Genomic DNA, 22810 nt, shown 5'->3' on the forward strand with positions numbered 1-22810 from the left:
ATAATGATCAACAAAAATCATCCATATTTATATGAGAGATGAGAAGACATGCCTAAAAGTTGTCTTACTTCAACCTTTATGGACCCTAGGCAGCAAGGCTTAACACATTTTCAAGCACATTACTTCAATTTTTTGTTTCCAAATAGATGATTTTGTCAGTGGTAGTTTGGCTCATCGTATTTTTATCGAATGCAAAACATATAAGCCTAAGAGTTCTGGCCCTTGCACCTAAAAATATAAACACCTTGCTTCAAGTTTCTTTTTACAAATATGAAATTTCGTGTATTAAACTTGAAATTTCTTAACAGTATGCGTAAGGGAAAATGTCCATTTTCCATAACATGAATAAGATTCCAAAGTAGAAATTCCAATGTGTGTTACAGAAATACATAATGTTTGCAAGAAATTTCATACCATGAACAAGGACAAACTTTTGGCCCTCAAAAACTTGAACAATGACTAACTTTTTCTTTCCCTATTGGTTTGAAACTGAATCTAACAAGGAATTTTCAGTTTTCTGGGTAACGAAAAATAGGAAGAGGATTCACTTGCTTTCGATGTTTGCTGTTTCAATTTACACTAAAAATAGTAACCATTAGAAAATGCATTCTAGAAATTTTCTATGTTTGGTGCGAAGACCTTTTTGGTGGTGATTTGTAAGCGTTCTTTGAGCTTGGCACCTGCTCTGACCATGACTAATCCTAGAACTCAACTCGTCTAAATTTTCCTCATTAAAAAAAAATTCACATTTCTGAAAATTATAAAAGCAATTGACATTTATATATCTTTTCCGCACCAACGAGAATATTGCAAAAAGAAATTAATTCTATCCAAAAGAACAGTCTCCAAAAAATGGATTAATTATGTTTCTAGTCCCTATAAAATAGCGACCTTGTAAGTTTAGTCCCTACTTAATTTTAATAGCATTTTTAGTCCCTATAAAAAAAAATTTACTTATAATTTTAGTCCCTGCTAAAACAAAGTTTGATTAATTATCCTTAAACTCTTAAATTTTTGAACGATTTTTTTGAGACAAGATTAGAACACTATGAAAGGTTCGTTTACTAAAATTTAGAATTTTCTGACATGAAATGAATTAAATATGAATTTTTTAAAACGACAAAAGTTAAAGATAAAAAGTAATAAAATCTGGATGTAGAAATCAAATTTTGCGATAATTTTTTGTGGACGAACTTTTAGTAATGTTCTAAACATGTCTGCAAAAAATTGTTCAAAAATTTAAGAGTTTAAGCATAAATTAAACAAATTTGAATTGAGTAGGGACTAATACTCAGTGCAGAAAAACAAAATTAGGGACTAAAAATGCTATTAAAATTAAGTAGGGACTAAACTTACAATGTCGCTATTTTATAGGGACTAGAAACATAATTAACCCCCAAAAAATTGTCTAATATTCACTACTCAACGGTTAACGAACTGACAAAATGACGAACCCTAGCTTTTGGAGTTTTTAGATTTTAAAAATTAAAATTTTAAATCCTTAAAAGAAATTAAAACTTTAATCGGCAAATACTTCCTCAATACGCATCGAACTGTATCAAACACGCATCATTTTCAAGTACGTGTCAGATACATATACTTTGACAGTTTTGGAGTGTTCGGGCTTTAGGGCAACCACTTTTGTTAAGACATAAAAAAATGTAGATGACATATAATGCATTAAATTTAAATGGACACCTCAAATAGTGGTAGAAATAAGCTAGATCAAGTTAAACTTTGCAAAACCTAAGCCTGGTTGCTAGCTTGTTGAAAAACCTATTTCATATGAATGTATTTAAATAAGTAATATAAAATATGTTTAAATAGACGGAAAAACTAATGGACTAATCACTAATAGATTAAACTCTCTTTTAATATTTAACATGATGTTTTAAAGAATTTGATTATATATTATATATTTTTCATTTATAATAATCCATTCAAATATTTCAAAAATTAACGCAGATTAATAAGCTTAAATTAATGAAAAAGTTTTTTTTTTTTTTAAAAAGGTTAAAAAGCCTCCACCAAATCACTTGAAACACCCAAGTGAAAACCCTGTAAGACTAAAAAATAGAATTTTTTTGAAAGCATAATTTTTCTTCATTTTTGAAAAAACGAGATTAGAGAGAATAGTTGTTTATTTTGGTTACCGTGAGGGTCAAGGCAAAATATTAGCGTACACCAAAAATGTGTGCTGTTTTTTTTTTTTTTTTTAAATAAACTCGGTATCCGACCCAAAGACTAATTGATCCGGGATCAATCGCTCCGTCCACTGACAGGCCCAATTGAAGCCCGAACAAGTTCTTCACCACAGCCGTCACTCCTCTGCCACCGCCACCGCAATCCTATCTCCCTCTGTCACTCCAGCAGGACAACCGACAGGTATGTCAAAAGCTGAATTGTTAACCTTGGATTACCACTTTTACAAATAAACATTCATAAACGTGTTGTTATTATGAATTATGTTTCAACATTATTGATTTTGCATAGTGTCATATTCTTTCGTACATGTTATACTTGGTATTATTATGAATTACGTTCAATTTTTTCAGTTTGGCAAATTATAATCGTGTCAGTGTCCGTGTTTCATAGCTTACTATTCCTTTATAATTCATTTGGCTTACTCTGTTTTTTTTTTTGTTTTTTATTTAAGATTCTGAGCTAATCAAACATGACTCGCTGCATAAAACATCGCCAAAAAAAGACCAAGGTATATTATTTTTTGCTTCATTCAACTACTTCATTATTTATTTTGCTGTGAACACCTCTAATTTTTGTGGCATTGTGCAAATTTATATCCGGGACTCGAAGAAACGAAGTGAATCATCTTCTTCAGTGCCACAGCTTCCGGTTAAAGTGTGGCAACCTGGTGTGGACAAGTTGGAAGAAGATGAAGAGCTTCAGTGTGATCCTTCTGCTTACAACTCTCTTCACGCTTTTCATATTGGATGGCCTTGTCTTAGGTAATTTCCATACGTTTTGTTTAATTTCTGCTTAGTATAGGTGATCTTCATGTCATAAATTCTGTTTTGTTTGCGTCTTTTGACAGCTTTGATATTGTTCAAGACACCTTAGGCATATTTCGAAAAGAATTTCCACACACAGTGTACTTCATGGCAGGGACACAGGTTAGCTTTATTTGTTTTGTGTGTATTCATCATTTATAGGATGTCTCATGATTCAACTTAGAGGCTGTAACTATTCATTACCAATCAAATGGTGCAACAGTAAAGTAGATATTGTGTTTTGTAGACGAATATCTAGGAGAACTTTTTGTCCTTTAATGGACTTTTGAGCTTTTAATTCACTTTATTTTATTTTGATGCTATATGCTGGCTTTGTATTATCTTCATCATCATAACTAGTGATTATCACTATAAAGAATAACAATTAGCATTTCCTAGTCATCATAACTAGTGATACCATTGATTTCATTGATATGATGTTGCATGTGCCCCCCAGGCTGAGAAACCTTCTTGGAATTCTATTGGGATTTGTAAAGTATCTAATATTTCTGGGAAGACACGTGAGCCGGTGCCTAACCATGAAACTGGTGACTCTGCAATGGATAGTGAGGACAGTGACAGTGAGGATGATAGTGAAGATGAAGAAGGTGTTGTCGGGGGTCCTACTTTGCAGGCAACTTCCTCTACATTTGAGTTTTTATTATTTCACTTAATCACTTCTTGACTGTTTTCAAGTTGATCTTACTATTACTAATAATTTGGTTTTGTTCGCACCTACAGTTGCGGAGGGTAACTCATGAAGGTTGTATCAACCGGATACGCTCCATGCCACAAAAGCCCCATATATGTGCATCATGGGGAGACTCTGGTCATGTGCAGGTTAGTTTTAAAAACCTTATGATTTAATTTTTTGCTTTGTGGTAAACTTTGATGAAAGATTCGCTTACATTTTTTAGTTATTTAGAAAATTCATGTGATATGTCAGTGTCATTTTTTAAGTTATGAGAAAAGATGTATAACAACACTAATAATGATTGCCTTTTGGTTTATAACAACACATGTCAGTTGGAGAAACTTAAAGTTAGTTTTAGATTGTTGATTTTGTTCTGTTCAACGATTATTGTGGAACACCTATATTTGATTTTAACATAACAGATTAATTTTATATACAAGCCCTTTTAGAACTTGTATCAATAACAAGTGTGACCTGTGTGCAGCATTGGTACTATCAATGATGTGTAGACTCGACCTTAACTAAGTAAATATTGGGTTACGCTAGTGTAGAGAGTTATTTTCTGAATTGGCTGAGCATATTTAGTTATTGACTTGTGCAACCAAAAAGTTGTTCATAATTTAATCAGAGATGAACTCTGATTATTTTAGTGTAGGAAATGAGCCATTATTTGGAACCCTTGAACTCTTTTGTAGTATCGCATCTTTCCTACATGCTATGAAGTACTAATTTAATTTATCATATTAGATTTTATAATTTCTCTTGAACCAAGTTATTTCTATTGGGTTGGAGGGTTATTTCTATGTTTCAATGATCTAGCTGAATACCATAAAGGCTTCACGTTGGAAATAGGGGGAGGATACTATTAAAAGGATCAAGCTCTTTTCAGCAAACTGTACTGGTTGGTTTTGTTTTGAATGTTGTGATTTTGCCACTGGCTTATGTATCATATTTTGTCAGCACTTATTACTCAAGAATCCTTTGACAGATGTTCTACTAAGAAGTAAAGAATGAACACAAACCCCAAATTAACTGTTGAATGATTGAAATTTGCTAGTAATAAAGAGAGTGTTAAAGAGTTTGGAAGTGGAACTGAGGGCTCGTTTGGGATTTGTTTTGGTTGGTTACATAAAAGCCACAAAGATTATGTCATTTTGATTCTAATGAGTTTAGGTGTGTTGGTAGAATGTATAAGATTGAAGTATCTGTAAAAAGATAGTTAGCTACATGATTGTGGTTGGACATGGTCTTGCTTTTACAAACCATGAAGACACTAATTGTGAAACATAGGGATAAAATAGAATCACACAACCTTGTAAGTTAATCTTTGAAATAAGGCCTATAGAATGTTTAGCACTACAACAGTTACATAGGTCAATGTTCCGATCCCATGGTCTGATTCATGATCCTGCATTGGTAAGATAATACTTCTGCGGTATAACATATGTTAGGAGATAATACTTCCGACAAAATTCAGAGCTAGTTACAAGTTCCATTTGATATGATGAATATTGTCCAGGTATAATTCTTGCTATATGATAAAAATGAGGTTACTCAATCCTAAGTATTGCGATTGCAACATATTGAAATTTCTGAAAGTTCTTAAATTTTAGCAGCAGCTAAGGTTAAAGGTTGCAATTTATATTTTTCTGCATCAACTCTTTCAATCAAAGAAGTTAAACGTTAAACTCTATTTGTTCTTACCGAGTCAAATATTTTTGTATAAATCTGATACTTTGAGTAATGAATTTGTAGATCTGGGACATGAGCTCTCATCTCAAGGCTCTAGCAGAGACAGAAACGGAAGGTGTCCAAGGAGTTGATGTAGTTCAGGTTCCACTACAAAAATTTAAGCACAAAGATGAAGGTTATGCTATAGACTGGGATCCTCATGTTGAAGGAAGGCTTTTATCTGGTAATCGCTTTTCTTTTCTTTTTTTTTTTTTTTTTTTTTTTTTACTTTAGCTATATTTTTCTCTAGCATGTCTTTATATCTGGTTATCAAAGAGATATGAGGCTTGATGTTGATCTTCATGTTTGAAGGGGATTGCAATAATAATATTTATCTGTGGGAGCCTACATCTGCTGCAACATGGAATATTGACCAAACTCCCTTTACTGGACATACGGGTAGTGTTGAAGATCTGCAAGTATGTACTAATGTGCAAAGTAGAACCTTGTTTTCTTCTGGTTTTGATTAAATATTTAGAGCATTCCAACCTCTTAACATATGTAGTTTTTTTTATTTATATGTATAATGAGAGTTCTATTATTCAATGAATCTCTGCAGTGGAGCCCTAGAGAAGAGAATTTTTTTGCTTCTTGTTCTGTGGATAAAAGCATTGCAATATGGGATACTCGTTGTAGGAGGTCACCATTGTTGACTTTTATAGCACATAATGCTGATGTGAATGTCTTGTCATGGAACAGGTATTATTGTATAATTTGTATTGACTTTTGGTGTTCCGTCAAATGAATTTCCATATAATTCATTAATCATTGTACTGAACAGCGTTAAAGGCACCGATAAATTGTTGGCATCTGGTAGTGATGATGGGAGTATATCTGTTCATGATCTCAGATTGGTTAAGGTATGAAAACAATATTTCCCTTCTGACATGTCCATGGTGCTTTAGTTTTGTCATATTTGGCTTCAACTTCCTGATTATTCTTTTTTCCTTATGTCCTAACAACATATTACACCATTAACTTAAACTTATCTGAGAGGACTTTCTTTACCATTATCTCATTGTTGTATCCTTGTACTTTTCTTTCTGTACCTTTGAATCAAGTACCATTAATGCATTTTTTAAAGTACATCTAGATGCACTTGGTGAATAACTATCATGACATGACATGAACTACATTTTGAACAAAACTTTAATATTGTATGATTTCTTCCCGCCGATTATTTTGCCTTTGTTATTAAATATGATATGATGTGAAAGTGAATTATTTTGTGGATAGGGAGATTCTGTGGTAGCACATTTTGCATACCATAAGCATCCAATCACATCCATTGAGTGGAATCCACGCCAAGCTTCTTCTTTCGCTGCTTCATCCTCTGATAATCAGCTTACGTAAGTAAACACGATATTAATAGCAGTGCACCATCGAATTGTTTGTCAAATTCCGAACAAGTTTTAGGGCTTTATTCTTCCCCTTTTTCTTTATCATTACCTTTGGATTTTTAAAAGTTTTGTAATCCTTTGCCACAGAATATGGGACCTATCTGTAGAAAGGGACGAGGAAGAGGAGGCTGAATTTATAGCTAGAACCCAAGGACAAGTAAGGGCTCCTGAAGATCTGCCTCCCCAACTATTATTTATTCACCAGGTAATTGAATCCACTTTTCTCAACATATTACGTACGTTTGGAAAAGTTTATATATAAGTTATTTGAACTTATCTTATGACATAAACGCTAGTGTAAGTTTTTGAAATTGAAAGAAGTTTTGAAAATAGTTTGTTGTGTCTATAAATTGTTTTCGGCTTATCCTCTTATTTCTTTTAACTTGAAACAGGGACAAAAATACCCTAAAGAACTGCACTGGCACCGACAGATTCCTGGAATGATAGTATCCACTGCAGCAGATGGATTCAACATCCTTATGCCTTCAAACATTTGAGAGCACCCTGTCATCAGATGGTGCTTGATACATGTCATTGTTGTTCAGTTTTCAAGCATGTTACAACGGAGATATCTGCTGTAGGTGTTACTATTTCAGTCTGGATAAGGTGCTTCACATCTAAGTTATGCCAAAGAAATTTTGATATTTGTTTGTGCTAAGTTTTGTAATATTTGAGTTGAACGTTTTCGGATGGTGGTGGAAGCTTAAGCTGAGATATTATCATTATTTATGCAAACTTCTTTTCGATTCAAATTTTCCTTGTTAATCCTTGTTAATGTTAGATGATGATAATGAGCAAATTTTCTGCTGTGTCCATTTTAGACTCATCTGTTTGGCGATTTCAACAAAAAAGTTGGGGAAAGATCATCCCACATCTATGTATGTCAACTGATCACTATTTATATCGACCTAAAATCACAACCGTTCCGTCGTGGAAAGGCGGTCGTTGAACCGGTGATGGAATGACATGAAATATGGGTGGTAGTGGCAAGTAAGATATCGACGACGTTGTCAATGCAGAACAAAAACTGCACCATCATGGTGGTTTAGTGCAGTCTTGTAATTTGAAACCAATAATTATAAAAATTCAAAATAGATTAACTTAGATTAACTTGTTAATATAATTAAACGCAAAAAGAGCATTGTTAGTTGAATTAGCATTTTCAACAAAGTAGTATAGTATCTGATTTAACTTCTCAAACACACTTCATCATTGCAAATGTATTTTCACCAAAGTACTATTCGGTTAAACTTTCTTAAACACATCATCAACACAAATGTACTTTTTTAGATTTTGTACTATATATATGTTATAATAAATTATATAAACATAATTATTATAGTTTTTACTATTTAGGTTGAAATATCTATCCAAATTGTCAACTTACAATAGTAAGTGAAACAAATAATTTCACACATGTAATAGTGGTAAATTTAGTAGTATAAATATGGAATTCTTACCACTAGTATGTATGCCTATATCCATAGCTTGCGGTGCTTAACTTCAAAGAGTGTCAGAAACACTTTGAAATGCTTGGCAATTGGTGTAGCAATGTTTGAAGATTAGAACCTAGCATTTAATGCTTACGGTTCATATCTCTCTATAAATAGAGAAGAGTTTCAGCAAAGCAAATATACCACTTTTGAGAAATCAAAATATATTATCATACTTCCTTCTCTCTTGATTTACTTAGTTTGGTAAAGTAGTAATTTATATAATCTTATTATATCTAAATCTTTAACAATATATATATTTTATCACTTTTTTCATTCCACTCACTTTTTCCTCCACCCTCCTCAGTCTTACCCTTTACGACAAAAAAGGAAAAATAAATTGGTATCATAACCCTTAAACCATTCCCTATCTTCTTCCAGCAAAGTTACAATTTTTATTACAAAAAAATTATTTTTATTGCATGAGTAAATTAGTAAAAAAAAAAATATTTACTTCTATTCATTTTTATTGCATGAGTAAATTAGTAAAAAAAAAAAAAAATTACTTCTCTCTTTAACAAAAATTTATCATTGACATCAGTGCCTTATTGGAATGATTGGGTGTGCGTTGTTGGAACCATTTTTACTTTCACTAGCAAAGAAATCAAATCCCATAACACTAACACAATGCAGTCAAATCCATGCACAATTCATAATCACCCAATACATTTCACAAACCCATTTAGCAAACACCCTTTTAAGTTTCTACTCAAAATCTTCACACTTTCACTATGCCCACAAACTGTTCGACAAAATGCCTCACAGAAATGTTGTCACTTGGACGACTTTAATTTCCTCACATCTCAAATATGGGTCTGTCCCACAAGCATTTGAGATGTTTAATCATATGCGTTTATCGGATGAGAGACCGAATGAGAACACTTTCGCTGTTCTGCTCCGAGCTTGTGCCAACCGTGAACTTTGGAGTGTTGGTTTGCAGATTCATGGCTTGCTTGTTCGGTGTGGGCTTGAGAGAGAAAAATTTGCTGGGAGTTCTCTTGTGTATATGTACTTGAAAGGTGGCGATGATTTGAGGGATGCGTTGCGTGTTTTTTATGGATTGTTGGAGAGAGATGTTGTTGCTTGGAATGTTATGATTTCTGGGTTTGCTCAAAATGGTGATTTTTGCATGGTGCAAAGGTTGTTTTCTGAAATGTGGGAAGAGCAAGGGTTGAAACCTGATAGAATCACCTTTGTTAGTTTACTCAAGGGTTGTTCTGTGTTGAACGAGGTAATGCAAATTCATGGGATTGTGTATAAGTTTGGTGCTGAAGTTGATGTTGTGATTGAGAGTGCTATGGTTGACTTGTATGCTAAATGTGGAGACGTGAGTTCTTGCAGGAAGATTTTTGATTCCATGGAGAAGAAGGATAATTTTGTTTGGAGTTCAATGATTTCAGGCTATACAATGAATAATAGAGGAGAGGAAGCTGTTAATTTTTTTAAGGATATGTGTAGACAAAGGGTGAAACTAGATCAGCATGTGTTCTCTAGTACTTTGAAAGCTTGTGTTGAAATAGAGGACTTGAACACTGGTGTTCAAGTACATGGCTTAATGATAAAAAACGGGCATCAGAATGATTGTTTTGTAGCAAGTGTGTTGTTGAATCTCTATGCTAGTTTTGGTGAACTAAGAGATGTGGAAAAGTTGTTTAGAAGGATTAATGATAAAGATATTGTAGCATGGAACTCTATGATCTTGGCTCAAGCTCGGCCGGGTCAGGGATGTGGTCGTTGCATGCAACTATTTCAAGAGCTTCGACGAACAACCTTTTTGCAAATTCAAGGTGCCACTCTGGTTGCTGTTTTGAAGTCTTGTGAGAATGAATCAGATTTACCTGCAGGTAGACAAATTCATTCGCTTATAGTGAAATCAAGTTTGTGTCGTCATACTTTGGTTGGAAATGCATTAGTCCACATGTACTCTGAGTGTAAACAAATTGATGATGCATTTAAAGCTTTTGTTGACATTGTAAGGAAAGATGATAGTTCATGGAGTTCGATTATTGGAACTTGCAAACAAAACGGGATGGAATTAGAAGCTTTAGAGCTATGCAAAGAGATGTTGGCTGATGGAATCGATTTTACAAGTTATAGCCTTCCACTGTGTATTTCAGCCTGCTCACAACTTTCAGCTATATGTGAGGGTAAACAACTCCATGTTTTTGCCATCAAGTCCGGTTACAACCGCGATGTCTACGTTGGGAGTTCCACTATAGATATGTATGCTAAATGTGGGAACATAGAGGAGTCAGAGAAAGTTTTCGACGAACAATTAGAGCCAAATGAAGTAACTTTCAATGCCATAATCTCTGGATATGCACATCATGGAAAGGCACAACAGGCCATAGAAGTATTAAGTAAGTTAGAGAAGAATGGTGTGACCCCCAATCATGTCACTTTCTTAGCTTTGATGTCAGCTTGTAGCCATGCAGGGTATGTTGAAGAAACTTTGCATTTGTTTACGATGATGCTTGACAGATATAAGATTAAGCCAACATCAGAGCATTATTCGTGCCTGGCTGATGCCTATGGTCGGGCAGGAAGGCTAGAGGAAGCTTACCAAATAGTGCAAAAGGATGGAAGTGAATCGGCATGGAGAACATTACTCGGTGCTTGTAGGAATCATAATAATACAAAAATTGGAGAAAAATCTGCAATGAAGATGATAGAATTGAATCCTAATGATCATGCTCCATATATTCTTCTTTCAAATATTTACATTGGAGAGGGAAAATGGGAAGAAGCTCTTGAATGTAGGGACAAAATGGCTAAGATTCATGTCAAGAAAGATCCAGGAAGTAGTTGGTTGGTTTGAGGATCAGTGAGACTCTCAATAAGGAGAATGTGATCTTTATCAGTTGTGTATACATTTATTCAGTTAAGGCTCTGATCACAAGTTCACAACATTCTTGTACTACAATTTTGCTGAGTGACTCACTTAAGTGTCCTCTGGATGTGTATTGGACTGTTCGACCAACCGGTGTCTGATTTATCTGTTGCCTGAAGGAGCACAATTTGGAGACCTTTAGCATGGTGATACCAAATGATATCACTATCATGGAACTATGGATTTGGAATACTGGTGTAACATTAAACAAAAAGCCAATGGTCAAGATTTGAGGAGTGTAACTTGTTGCTGAATTGTAGTGGGAATGAAAACTCTTTGCACAAAGGGGTCTATAGGATAGTGGTTTACTTGCTTAGATAGACTACCGAAGATTTTTGAAAATAGAAATCAAGTTCTCTAGTAATTTTGCCTCATTCTTGATTGGTTCAAAATAAACAAGATCTTACTACCTAGGTACCTCAAATTGTGACATTATTTTGATCTTGGAACTGGTAGTAGTCCCTCAAATTTATAAAATAGCAGTAATTTAGTTTCTTGAATTGAAGGATGATAGTCAATTTTGTCCCTCTACCAAAATGTATCTTTAAGGAACATTCATCAAACTAATGAAAAACATATATATTTTCTTAAATCCTGTTGTATGCATCAAAACAAACATGAAATCCTTAAAATTGTAGTTTGAAATTTGAAAAAATGACTAAATTGAATACCATTCATTAATTTAATGGAATAAATTGTCAATTTATATAAATTTCATAAACTTAATTATCAAAACCTCACCTCAAAAAAATAATGCCAAACCCTCATAATTTTGGTTCCAATTTGTTGAACCTTGAATGCTGCTATCATTTGGACATACTACTCATTTTTACTATAATTTATTCATGTTATGATTTATAACATCTGTTCTGCAGAGGCATGGAAACAGAGAGTAGGAATCAATTTGTTTCAAAAGTAAAATTAAATTCTCAGTTTTAATTGTGTAATTCATAATGTTGCACTAGCAAATACATTTTTCCAAGAATAAGCACACACAAAGTATATTAATGGCAATGCACCTGATTCCAAAAATAATATAGAAATAACAGAACAGAAGAAAAATTCCACAAATGCACCTGATTCTGATAATTCCAAGATGCACCAGAAAATTTTCAAATGCAAGATATTGTGGATTTTCTTCCTAAAAATACACAGTTAGTTCACTCATAGCTCAATTAAATGTGCATATATCAGTGTATATACACACTCAAATCATCGTTGTTTAGATATCCACCACTATTCGTACTAAAATCTAACACATATTATCAGTTAATTTAACTTGGCATAAACATTATCCGTTCAATGCAGAACTCTTCTGAGGTGAAAAGTGTTCTTTAAAAAGGAATCAACTAGCTACTGTTAAAGAAATCTCCATACGAGAACTTGAAAATGTGTAAAGGAATCCACTATCTACTGTAATAGAAATCAACTTGCAAAACTATTTACAACTTATTACAATGTCAGCTGTAAAATATTACCTATCATGAAAAGCACAAAGTGGGTCCTAGCTCATTGAAATGGTTACAAAATCTGAAAAGAAAACTAGACTTAGAAGCATTTTTTATGCGAAAATTCCAAAGCGAGAGTTATAAACAAAAAACATTATATTAGTCCCACGTCGCTTAATAACAGTAACATTTATCTGTTTATATCGCTCAAAACACCATGTAATTAAACGCATTCCGCTGCTACACCCGGTCATCAAAATGGTTGAATTAGAATAGGGAATTTTACCAACAATGGACTGATACATAAATGATAAAGAATTGGCATTTAATAAGCAAGTAGCATACCAATAGAAACCAAAAAAAAAAAAAAATTTGAACTAAAATTGCAAAGCCCTCAATGAAGAGGACTCTTTCCAAAAACTAGCGTATGCCGATAATTGAGACGCTCACACGGTATTCTTTAGTAAAAGGCGAAAGAATAGTTCGCTATGTGATCATCACACGGCTCCATGCTTAAAAGAGGTAGAGACCAATTCTTTTTATATGTGAGAAGCTTAGTTTCAGTTTATGCATTGGTCGATGTGGGACTTTTCTGACACACCTACTCACTTGACTCCTTCCCTTTCTCCCCTTGAGAATGAAGAACATGTTGTCACATCTTTCCCCTATTCACTCATCCACGCATTTATTTGAAAGGTTTAATCCTTTCTCTTCAATTTTATATGTTTAAAATCGTTTAGTTTTCTTCAATATCTCTAAGGTAGAACATTAAACATTCATTGAAGCATTCCTTCTGAAGAGGGTAAGATACAGAGGCATTAGACCCATCCTTTGTTTTATTTAAGAAAAGAGAATGGACACATGGTGTGAAGTTCTAAAAGTCAGCTCCAAACCTTGTTTGCAAGAGCAGAATTCTGTTTAACAATGTTATCAAAGTCATTGTAGCAACTCTGAATGCTTTTTACTATCTGTGTTGCACCTCAGAATGTTATCAAAGTCATGTATTTTGTTGATAGATATCGAATGACTCGCATCATGATTTTGACAAGTCAGAAACTCGAAACCTCAATCATTCGATCTTTATAAACAACTGAGATCACTAATTGCAGGGAACTTGTTTTCCACAACTTTCAATTCGGATTCTCAGCAGTCAAAATTCCTTATTGTCGTCGCAGTCAGTCTATCTAAGCCATTGCTACATTGATGAAGATCAAATGGCTTACATCATGACTTTGACCAATCAGAAACTCGAAATTTCAACTATTCAACCTTTACCAACAAGTGATAAGATGTTCTCTATCCTGATTAGTCCAAAACGATTGAAGATCATCTCTGTGATTAATCACTGCTCACCATACAAACTCGTTTCATTTTGTGTAATCTAATATGAGGTAGATTTTTTGAGGCCTAGGTTATACTTAAAAAAAAATTAAGTAATTTACCCCACAATCAATAAAATTAGCTTTGAGAAGAAATTTTCAAATGGTATTCACGAACTAATTATATTTCACTAACAAATCCAATCATTTCATTGGTTGTTTGGTAAATTACCAACAATATGTCAAGAGTAATTTCCAAAAAACCTACATGGCTACCAGAAACTTACAAAATGGGAATAGTATATTTCATGAAATTCTTAAGGACCTATATGGCTAATATGTGGACAGTAGTTGACAACTAGCTCACTCATAGCTCAATTGAATGTGCATATATCAGTGTACCACACAATACATATACACATTATCTGTTAATTTAACTTGACATAAACAGTATACATACAAAGCAGAACTCTTCTGAGGTCAAAAGTGTTCTTTAAAAAGCATGCAACTTTTAATGAAAATCTCCATACGATAACTTGAAAATGTTTACATAATCAACTTGCTACTGTTAAAGAAATCAACTTGCAAAACTATTTACAACGTTTTACAATGTCAGCTGTAAAATCTTACCTATCATGAAAAGCACAAAGCGGGTCCTAGCCCATTGAAATGGTTAGAAAATCTGGAGAAAAAAAATACTAGACTTAGAAGAATTTTTTATATGAAAATTCCATTGAAATTGTTGTCTTTCTCTACTATGTAACATTTAAGTACCACTGCACTTAGAATTAGAATAGGGAATTTTACCAACAGTGTTTAAATGGTAAAAGATTGGCGCCGCTTAACAAAGAAGCATACCATTAGCAACCAAGAAATATTGAACTAAAATTGTAGAGCCCTCCATGAAGAGGACTCTTCCAAAAACTAACGTATGCCGCATATTGTGATGCTCACACGGTATTCTTTAGTAAAAGGCGAAAGAATAGTTCGCTATGTGATCATCACACGACTCCGTGATATTAACAAGCTGATGTCTTCTCACTTTATAAGTAAGTAGCATAGTTTAGTTTATGAATTGGTCGATGTGGGACTTTATCAGACACCTACTCAATTGACTCCTTCCCTTTCTTTCTCCCCCTTGAGAATGAAGAACCTGTTGTCACATCTTTCCCCTATTCATTCATCCACACATTTTTCTGAAATGTTTAATCTTTTCTCTTCAATTTCATATATTTAAAATCATTTTATTTTCTTCAATATCTCAAAACTAGAACATTAAACATTGATTGAAGCATTCCTTCCAAAGAGGCTAAGATACAGAGGTTTCTTTCTTCAATATATCTCGAAGCAAACAACATGAATAAGAACACAGATGAGCTGTATTAATCTAATTAAACGACCTATTCCATCTTTTTTTTTCAAGTAATTCACCATTTTCTTGATAAAAATCTACCATGGCTATAGAATACAGAAGAATCTTGTTGAAGACAATGAGACTTTATCTTAGTGTACTGATGCTGGTCAACAGGTTATGCATGCACTATAAACAGTTATTAGGTTGAACATACTTGATTCAAAAATACCATGAAAGATGAAATGAGACAGTAATCTTCATTGCACAAGACAATGAGACAGTAATCTTCATTGTATAATTCATATTGTTTCACTCGGCAAATACTTTTTTCTAAAGCTGTTTCAAAATGACTCGTAAATGCATATTTGCATTTTGCTGTCAAATTTTCACACCATCGAACAAATTTGTTAAACTCCGAATGCTTTTTACTAATTGTATTGCACCTCAGAATATTATCAACCTCGTGTATACATGTTTAAAAACAACATTTTAAACAATTCATATACCACTTTGTTAGTTGATTGTTCAAACTACTTACATCTAACAATATAACTCGAGATGGTTGCTAGTATAACACACCCCTTTATAAGTTGTCTGTGGTATGGTTTATCATTTATATATTGTATCCAATTTTCATGAAGACTATTATTAGAGTTATATTTGTTTAATTAGAGTTATATTTGTTTAATTAGAGTTATGTTATTCACTACTGTCACAATAATTGATGGATTGTGAAGTGTAACTCTTAGTCTAAGCAGAACTCTTCTAAGGTAAAAAAATTAAAAAGCATGCAACTTTTAACAAAACACTCATATAACTTGAATCATGCTAATTTTGACAAAATCAAGTTGGCACCGTGATTTTGTTGATGCTTTTTGGAATGCTCCAAATTCTACTTGAGCATCCAAATCTGGATCAATACCAGCAAAAACATCTCTGAACAAGGTTCTAGCACCATGCCAAATGTGCCCGAAAAAGAAGAGAAGAGCAAACGAAGCATGTCCAAAAGTAAACCAACCCCTTGGACTGCTACGAAAAACACCATCTGATTTTAAAGTAGCCCGATCTAATTCAAAAATTTCACCCAATTGAGCACGTCGAGCATATTTTTTCACAGTAGCAGGATCACTATAACTGACTCCATTGAGTTCGCCACCAAAGAACTCAACAGTTACACCGACTTGTTCGACACTATACTTCGATTCTGCCCTTCGAAAAGGAACATCCGCTCTAACAATTCCGTCTCCGTCGACTAAAACAACCGGAAATGTTTCAAAAAAAGTAGGCATACGACGTACAAAAAGTTCACGCCCCTCTTTGTCTCTAAAGATAGGATGTCCTAACCAACCAACGGCTATTCCATCTCCATTGTCCATTGAGCCCGCTCTAAACAATCCCCCTTTTGCCGGATTATTGCCGATGTAATCATAAAAAGCTAATTTTTCAGGAATTTTAGACCAAGCTTCTGATAAACTTTGATTTTCGGCTAACCCAGCACCAACTCTTCGATATATTTCTTGCTGGAAGTATCCCTGATCCCGTTGATAACGAGTAGGACCAAATAATTCAATCGGAGTAGTTGCTGAACCATACCACATAGTTCCAGCAACAACAAAAGCTGCAAAAAATACAGCAGCGATACTACTGGAAAGGACGGTTTCAATATTTCCCATACGCAATCCTTTGTATAAACGTTGAGGTGGACGCACACTAAGATGGAAAAGGCCCGCTAATATGCCCAATGTCCCTGCTGCAATATGATGAGAGGCTATTCCCCCCGGAACAAAAGGATCAAAACCGTCCACACCCCATGCTGGATTTACAGATTGTACTCTTCCAGTTAGTCCATAAGGATCGGATACCCATATTCCAGGACCAAACAATCCTGTTACATGAAATGCGCCAAAACCAAAACACGCGACCCCTGCAAGAAATAAATGAATTCCAAATATTTTTGGCAAATCCAAAGAAGGTTTTCCAGTACGTTCATCACAAAAGATTTCTAGATCCCAATAAACCCAATGCCAAATAGCCGCCAAAAAGCACAAGCCCGAAAACACAATATGTGCCGCGGCCACACCTTCGTAACTCCAAATACCCGGATTTGTTATAGTCCCTCCTGTGATATTCCAACCACCCCACGAATTGGTTATTCCTAAACGAGTCATGAAGGGTATAACGAACATACCCTGTCTCCACATTGGGTCAAGAACAGGGTCAGAGGGATCAAAAACTGCTAATTCATATAGAGCCATCGAACCTGCCCAACCAGCAACCAGAGCTGTATGCATTATATGGACAGAAAGTAAACGGCCGGGATCATTTAATACAACGGTATGAACACGATACCAAGGCAAACCCATGAAAATACCTCTTATATCAACAAAAAATAGACACTATGTAACTTTATTGCACTGTAAAAAACTATCCTATGGACCTTCCCCTTTTAGTAAATTATCTCGCATTAAAGAATTAATGTTCTACTTTTTTAGTAATAATAGAACATTCTATTCGTAGGAACAAAAAGAAGCAGATATATTCTATATCTGATAAGTAACAATACGCAATGGTGGTGGGGGGTTACTTTTTTTTTTATGAGTGTTTGTATTGGATATGTGGTTTATATCAGTGAATCCAGACATATCCAAGAAGGACCTATTCGTCAAAACTTTCCTTTATTCATTTAGTGTTATTTTTTTATTTATGTTATCTCCGAAATATAAATAATTTTTAACAAAATCAACTCATTCTGTCTCCTTACGTTCTCACTCCAAAGACAAGGAAGATAGATCTTTTTCTATTTAATGCCAATTGGTGTTCCAAAAGTACCTTTTAGACTTCCTGAAGATGATGACGCATCTTGGGTTGATTTATACAATCGACTTTTTCAAGAAAGATTACTTTTTTTAGGTCAAGAGGTCAACAGTGAAATATCAAATCAACTTGTTGGTCTAATGGTATATCTCAGTTTAGAGGACAAGAACAAAGATTTGTATTTGTTTATAAATTCTCCGGGCGGAGAGGTAATATCTGGAATGGCCATATTTGATATTATGCAACTTGTAGAAGCAGAAGTACATACAGTATGCGTAGGATTAGCCGCTTCAATGGGATCTCTTCTTTTGGTCGGAGGAGAATTTACCAAACGTCTAGCATTCCCTCACGCTTGGCGCGAATGATTCTTATTTTCTTAATTTTTAGAAAAGAAAAAAAAACTATGCCTAAACCAATATTAAGTAAAAAAAGCATGGCACTTCGAGTTCGATATACAAAAATAATTTTTTTTTTTTTCAAAACCATTAGATTATATATCGAAAGAGTCGTATGAAAAAGGAGTATTTACGATTTTATATAATTATAATACTCTATTTTAGATAATTATAATACTCTAGTTTAGTGTCACAATTCTTTTTTGTTTTCATTTTTCATAGCAGAGACATTTAACAACAACATTAATTATTTTAATTGAATTTCAAAACAAAAAAGAAACTTTTGGATTGCTGAATAAACAACTAGACTAAATAAGAGAGCAACGGAATCATCATATTCTTTAAAAAATATTCTCAAACAAAAAAGAAAGGTGATTATTATATTTTGGATTAGTTACTGATTTGGGTCTGATAGACCCGGTATATTTTATATATATATATTTTATATTTCTGCAATGGAAGGTAGATTTCATATTTATAGTAGAGCCGAGCCGTATGCTATATAAAAAAGATGCCTGTACGGCTTTAAATTGAATTTCTTTTTTATATGCCCTACCTCCTAATCCAAGATTAGGAAAAACTCCTATTCTGTTAGACTCTCAGCTCAGGGTAATGATCCATCAACCTGCCACTTCTTTGTATGAGGGACAAGCAGGAGAATGTATGCTGGAAGCGAATGAATTACTGAAAATGCGAAAAACTATGACAAATATTTATGCACAAAGAACAGGCAAAGCTTCCTGGCAGATATACAAAGACATGGAAAGGGATCTTTTTATGTCAGCAGAAGAAGCTAAAGCCCACGGAATTGTTGATACGGTCGCAGATTAAACAAAGTTAAATAAGTAAATAAGTTAAATAAAGTAAATAAATAAAGTAAGTAAATGAATAAGTTAAATAAAGTAAATAAGTTAAAAAAGTAAATAAATAAGTTAAATAAAGTAAATAAGTTAAATAAAGTAAATAAGTTAAAAAAGTAAATAAATAAAGTAAGTAAATAAATAAGTTAAATAAAGTAAATAAGTTAAAAAAGTAAATAAGTTAAAAAAGTAAATAAATAAAGTAAGTAAATAAATAAAGTAAGTAAATAAATAAGTTAAATAAAGTAAATAAGTTAAAAAAGTAAATAAGTTAAAAAAGTAAATAAATAAAGTAAGTAAATAAATAAGTTAAATAAAGTAAATAAGTTAAAAAAGTAAAAAAAATAAATAAGTTAAAAAAGTAAAAAAAAAAGTAAATAAGTTAAAAAAGTAAAAAAAAAAGTAAATAAGTTAAAAAAGTAAAAAAAAATAAATAAGTTAAAAAAGTAAAAAAAAATAAATAAGTTAAAAAAGTAAATAAGTTAAAAAAGTAAAAAAATAAATAAAGGAAACAAAGTCAACTTATCTCAAATTATATGAGGAAAATTATATGGCAACAATGTTTGTTACGCCCCCTCCACCCCCGCCTTCTCTATGGGGTTTGCTTTTGAAGCTTTTGAAGCGATTAATTACTAAAGTAATTATTAAAGTACAGTTTTTTGTTAATACTTTTTTTAATACTAATAATGATAATACTAATAATGATGATAAAATACCTTTTTTAATACTGATAATGATGATAATGATAATCATTTAGAAAATGAAAAATGAAGTTCAAAATAAAGAAAATAAAAAATTGTATCAAAATTGTATAAAAAAAAAATAATGTTTTTCTTACTTATTTATCAATTACTTAATTTATCAATAAGATCAATAAGTTAGTGTTACTACTTTATCAATAAAAATCAATAAAAAGTATAGTAATTATACTACTATACTTTTTATCTTTACTTAATCAATAAAAATCAATAAAAAGTATAGTAAGTATAGTATAGTAATTATACTACTATACTTTTTATCTTTACTTAAAAGCAGTATTCATGAATAATAAAGGATTACTCAAAAGTATTATCCCCCAACCATTTGCATTCTAAACAAAGCATTATACTCAAAAGGATTACTCATGAGTAAGAAATTAAAAAGTATTCCTGAAAGGTATTACCCATAAATACAGGATTTGCTATTTTAGCTTTTTAATTGTCTTTTAGTTGTTCTTTACTTTAATTGTCTTACCAACCGGATTTTTTAGAATCTAAAAAATTCATAATTATCCGGTTAGGATTGATCTAAACCAGTTCATTATATATATATATGACTCACCATGCCAACTATAAAACAACTTATTAGAAACACAAGACAGCCAATCCGAAATGTAACAAAATCTCCCGCTCTTCGGGGATGCCCTCAGCGCCGAGGAACATGTACTAGTCTATTAATAAGAATTATATATATAATTCTATTGTGTATAAAATTTATGGTTTCGATTGGTGCAAACCGAATCACCTTAATTTGTAATTTAAGATGAAAAATACTTTCCCATTGGTAACAAATAGTTATCCATTAAGCGGGAAAAATCCAATTTTAAATAAAAAATTATGCCCTAAATTTTGCAATAACGGACTAAGAGGGTCAACTACCCAGCTAATCTTCATACTTAAATACCGTTACTGTATAGCTAGATTTTGTTGTGAAAGACCTATTACTAGATATTTCATGGGTAGAGCCCATAAGTGTGAACTGTACAAATTCACAATAACATTGATTGAATGAGGATTCAATAAAAGAAGGGGCTCCGGTGTATAGAGAGGACCTCACCGTTTAACAAGTAATCATAGAAACGATGGAACCCACCATTTCTTTGTCTATTTCTATTAAATTAACTATGCTTTTTTGAATACCTAGTATCAATATAATTTCTTATTACGAGGTTAAATACTTAGAAAAAAAATAAAAAAATCGTGGTTGGGAAGGTTATAGCAGCAAAAGCCATTGGAATTTTTATTTTATACATTGGAAGAATCCATTTTGTTATTAATAGACTAGGAAGGATAAAAGAATAACTGAAAGAAAAAAAGAAAATAGTTATTCATCAAAGTCTCATTTATTCAATGACCAGAGTTAAACGAGGATCTATCGCTCGAAAACGGAGGACAAAAATTCATTTATTTACATCAAGCTTTCGCGGAGCTCATTCAAAACTTACTCGAACTATTTCGCAACAGAAAATAAAAGCTTTGGTTTCGGCTCATCGGGATAGAGATAGGAAAAAAAGGGATTTTACCTTTCGCCAAAATCACAGTTACTCGCCATGATTTCGCCTACTACTAACTGCAAACATATTAATTAATGTCAGTCGTAAAACCTTATCAATCTTGAAAAGCTGAAAATGGTCCCAAGCTTCTTGAAACGGTGGCACCACCATAACTTCTTTTGTTTTGTTACAGAATCTTGAAAGCATTTTATATATAATAAATCCCATAAAACAAGAGTTAGAAAGGAAAAAAAACCCACAAACTTAGTCCCACATCGCTGGATCTGTTCTATTGGATCGTACTAATGTGTCCTTGATTTCTAAGGAGACAGGAACATACGTCTGGCGACAAACTCAAAAAAACTTTTTTTTTTTTTGCAACTGACCCAAAACTTCAACAATTTTGATATTGTCGCAAGATTCACACAGGTGATAAGTAACTTTATACAAAACATCGTACAATCAAATTGTTTTCCAAATACAAACTACAAATCTAGATGTAGAAACTTTGAGCGCTATACTTCAGCCCCTACCAGCTTTGAAACTTCCACGATTTCACACCCTCATTGACTAGCAATTTGTTCTGCAAACGTTCTTAAGTGCATTTAAATACATTACGTTCCGCTGCTACACCCGGTTGTCTCTCTACCATCGACATTCAAGTACCACCTACACTTGGAATTAGAATAGGGAATTTTGCAAACATTGGACAGATACACAAATGGTAAAGGATTGACACTTCTTAAGCAAGAAGAATACCAATAAAAACAAAAACAAAAGGCGAAAGAATAGTTCGCTGTGTGACTTTATCAGACACCCACCTGTTCTCACATGTTTCCTCTGTTCACTCATCCACACACCTATTTAATTTGAAATGTTTAATCTTTTCTCTTCAATTTCATGTGTTTAAATCATTTAGTTTTCTACAATATCTCAAAGCTAGAACATTAAACATTCATTGAAGCTTTCCTTGCAAAGAAAGAGGCTAAGATAAAGAGGTTTCTTTCTTCAATATCTCGAAGTTAGAACATGAAACACATGAAACAACATGAATAAGAACTTAAATGAACTGTGTTTGCGAGTAATTCACCATTTCCTCATCAAGAACCTAGAGACATTGCAGAAATTCCATATTACCAAATATGACCAACTA

At 33.0% G+C, this 22810-nt stretch overlaps 1 protein-coding gene, 2 non-coding genes and 1 pseudogene across 4 annotated transcripts; 2 read left to right on the plus strand and 2 right to left on the minus strand.

Moving 5' to 3' along the window:
* The first annotated feature begins 2244 nt into the window (after nt 1-2244).
* LOC146920307 (protein HEAT STRESS TOLERANT DWD 1-like) lies at nt 2245-7585 on the plus strand (annotated as a pseudogene). Its single transcript, XR_015011736.1, has 13 exons — nt 2245-2385; nt 2657-2713; nt 2815-2966; nt 3053-3131; nt 3466-3642; nt 3750-3848; nt 5458-5617; nt 5746-5852; nt 5993-6132; nt 6215-6293; nt 6670-6782; nt 6921-7038; nt 7226-7585. The product of XR_015011736.1 is annotated as a protein HEAT STRESS TOLERANT DWD 1-like (transcript).
* Nucleotides 7586-8617: 1032 nt separating this feature from the next.
* On the plus strand, nt 8618-11808 carry LOC146920308 (pentatricopeptide repeat-containing protein At3g02330, mitochondrial-like). The gene has a single exon (XM_085713704.1). It carries the CDS (start codon nt 8880-8882, stop codon nt 11142-11144), a length of 2265 nt encoding a protein of 754 aa, XP_085569830.1. The 5' UTR covers nt 8618-8879; the 3' UTR covers nt 11145-11808.
* Nucleotides 11809-13053: 1245 nt separating this feature from the next.
* On the minus strand, nt 13054-13171 carry LOC146920309 (U5 spliceosomal RNA). The gene has a single exon (XR_015013113.1). It is a non-coding gene; the product is annotated as a U5 spliceosomal RNA (small nuclear RNA).
* Nucleotides 13172-14877: 1706 nt separating this feature from the next.
* On the minus strand, nt 14878-14994 carry LOC146920310 (U5 spliceosomal RNA). Its single transcript, XR_015013111.1, has one exon. It is a non-coding gene; the product is annotated as a U5 spliceosomal RNA (small nuclear RNA).
* Between the last annotated feature and the right edge of the window lie 7816 nt (nt 14995-22810).

This window comes from Medicago sativa, chromosome 5, assembly GCF_051527215.1.
Source record: "Medicago sativa cultivar Bolivia chromosome 5, Bolivia_mono, whole genome shotgun sequence".
NCBI lineage: Eukaryota > Viridiplantae > Streptophyta > Magnoliopsida > Fabales > Fabaceae > Medicago > Medicago sativa.

Bases quoted from the DNA above. Each gene is read 5' to 3' on its own strand.
- LOC146920308 (XM_085713704.1), top strand. From the start codon at position 8,880: ATGATTGGGTGTGCGTTGTTGGAACCATTTTTACTTTCACTAGCAAAG.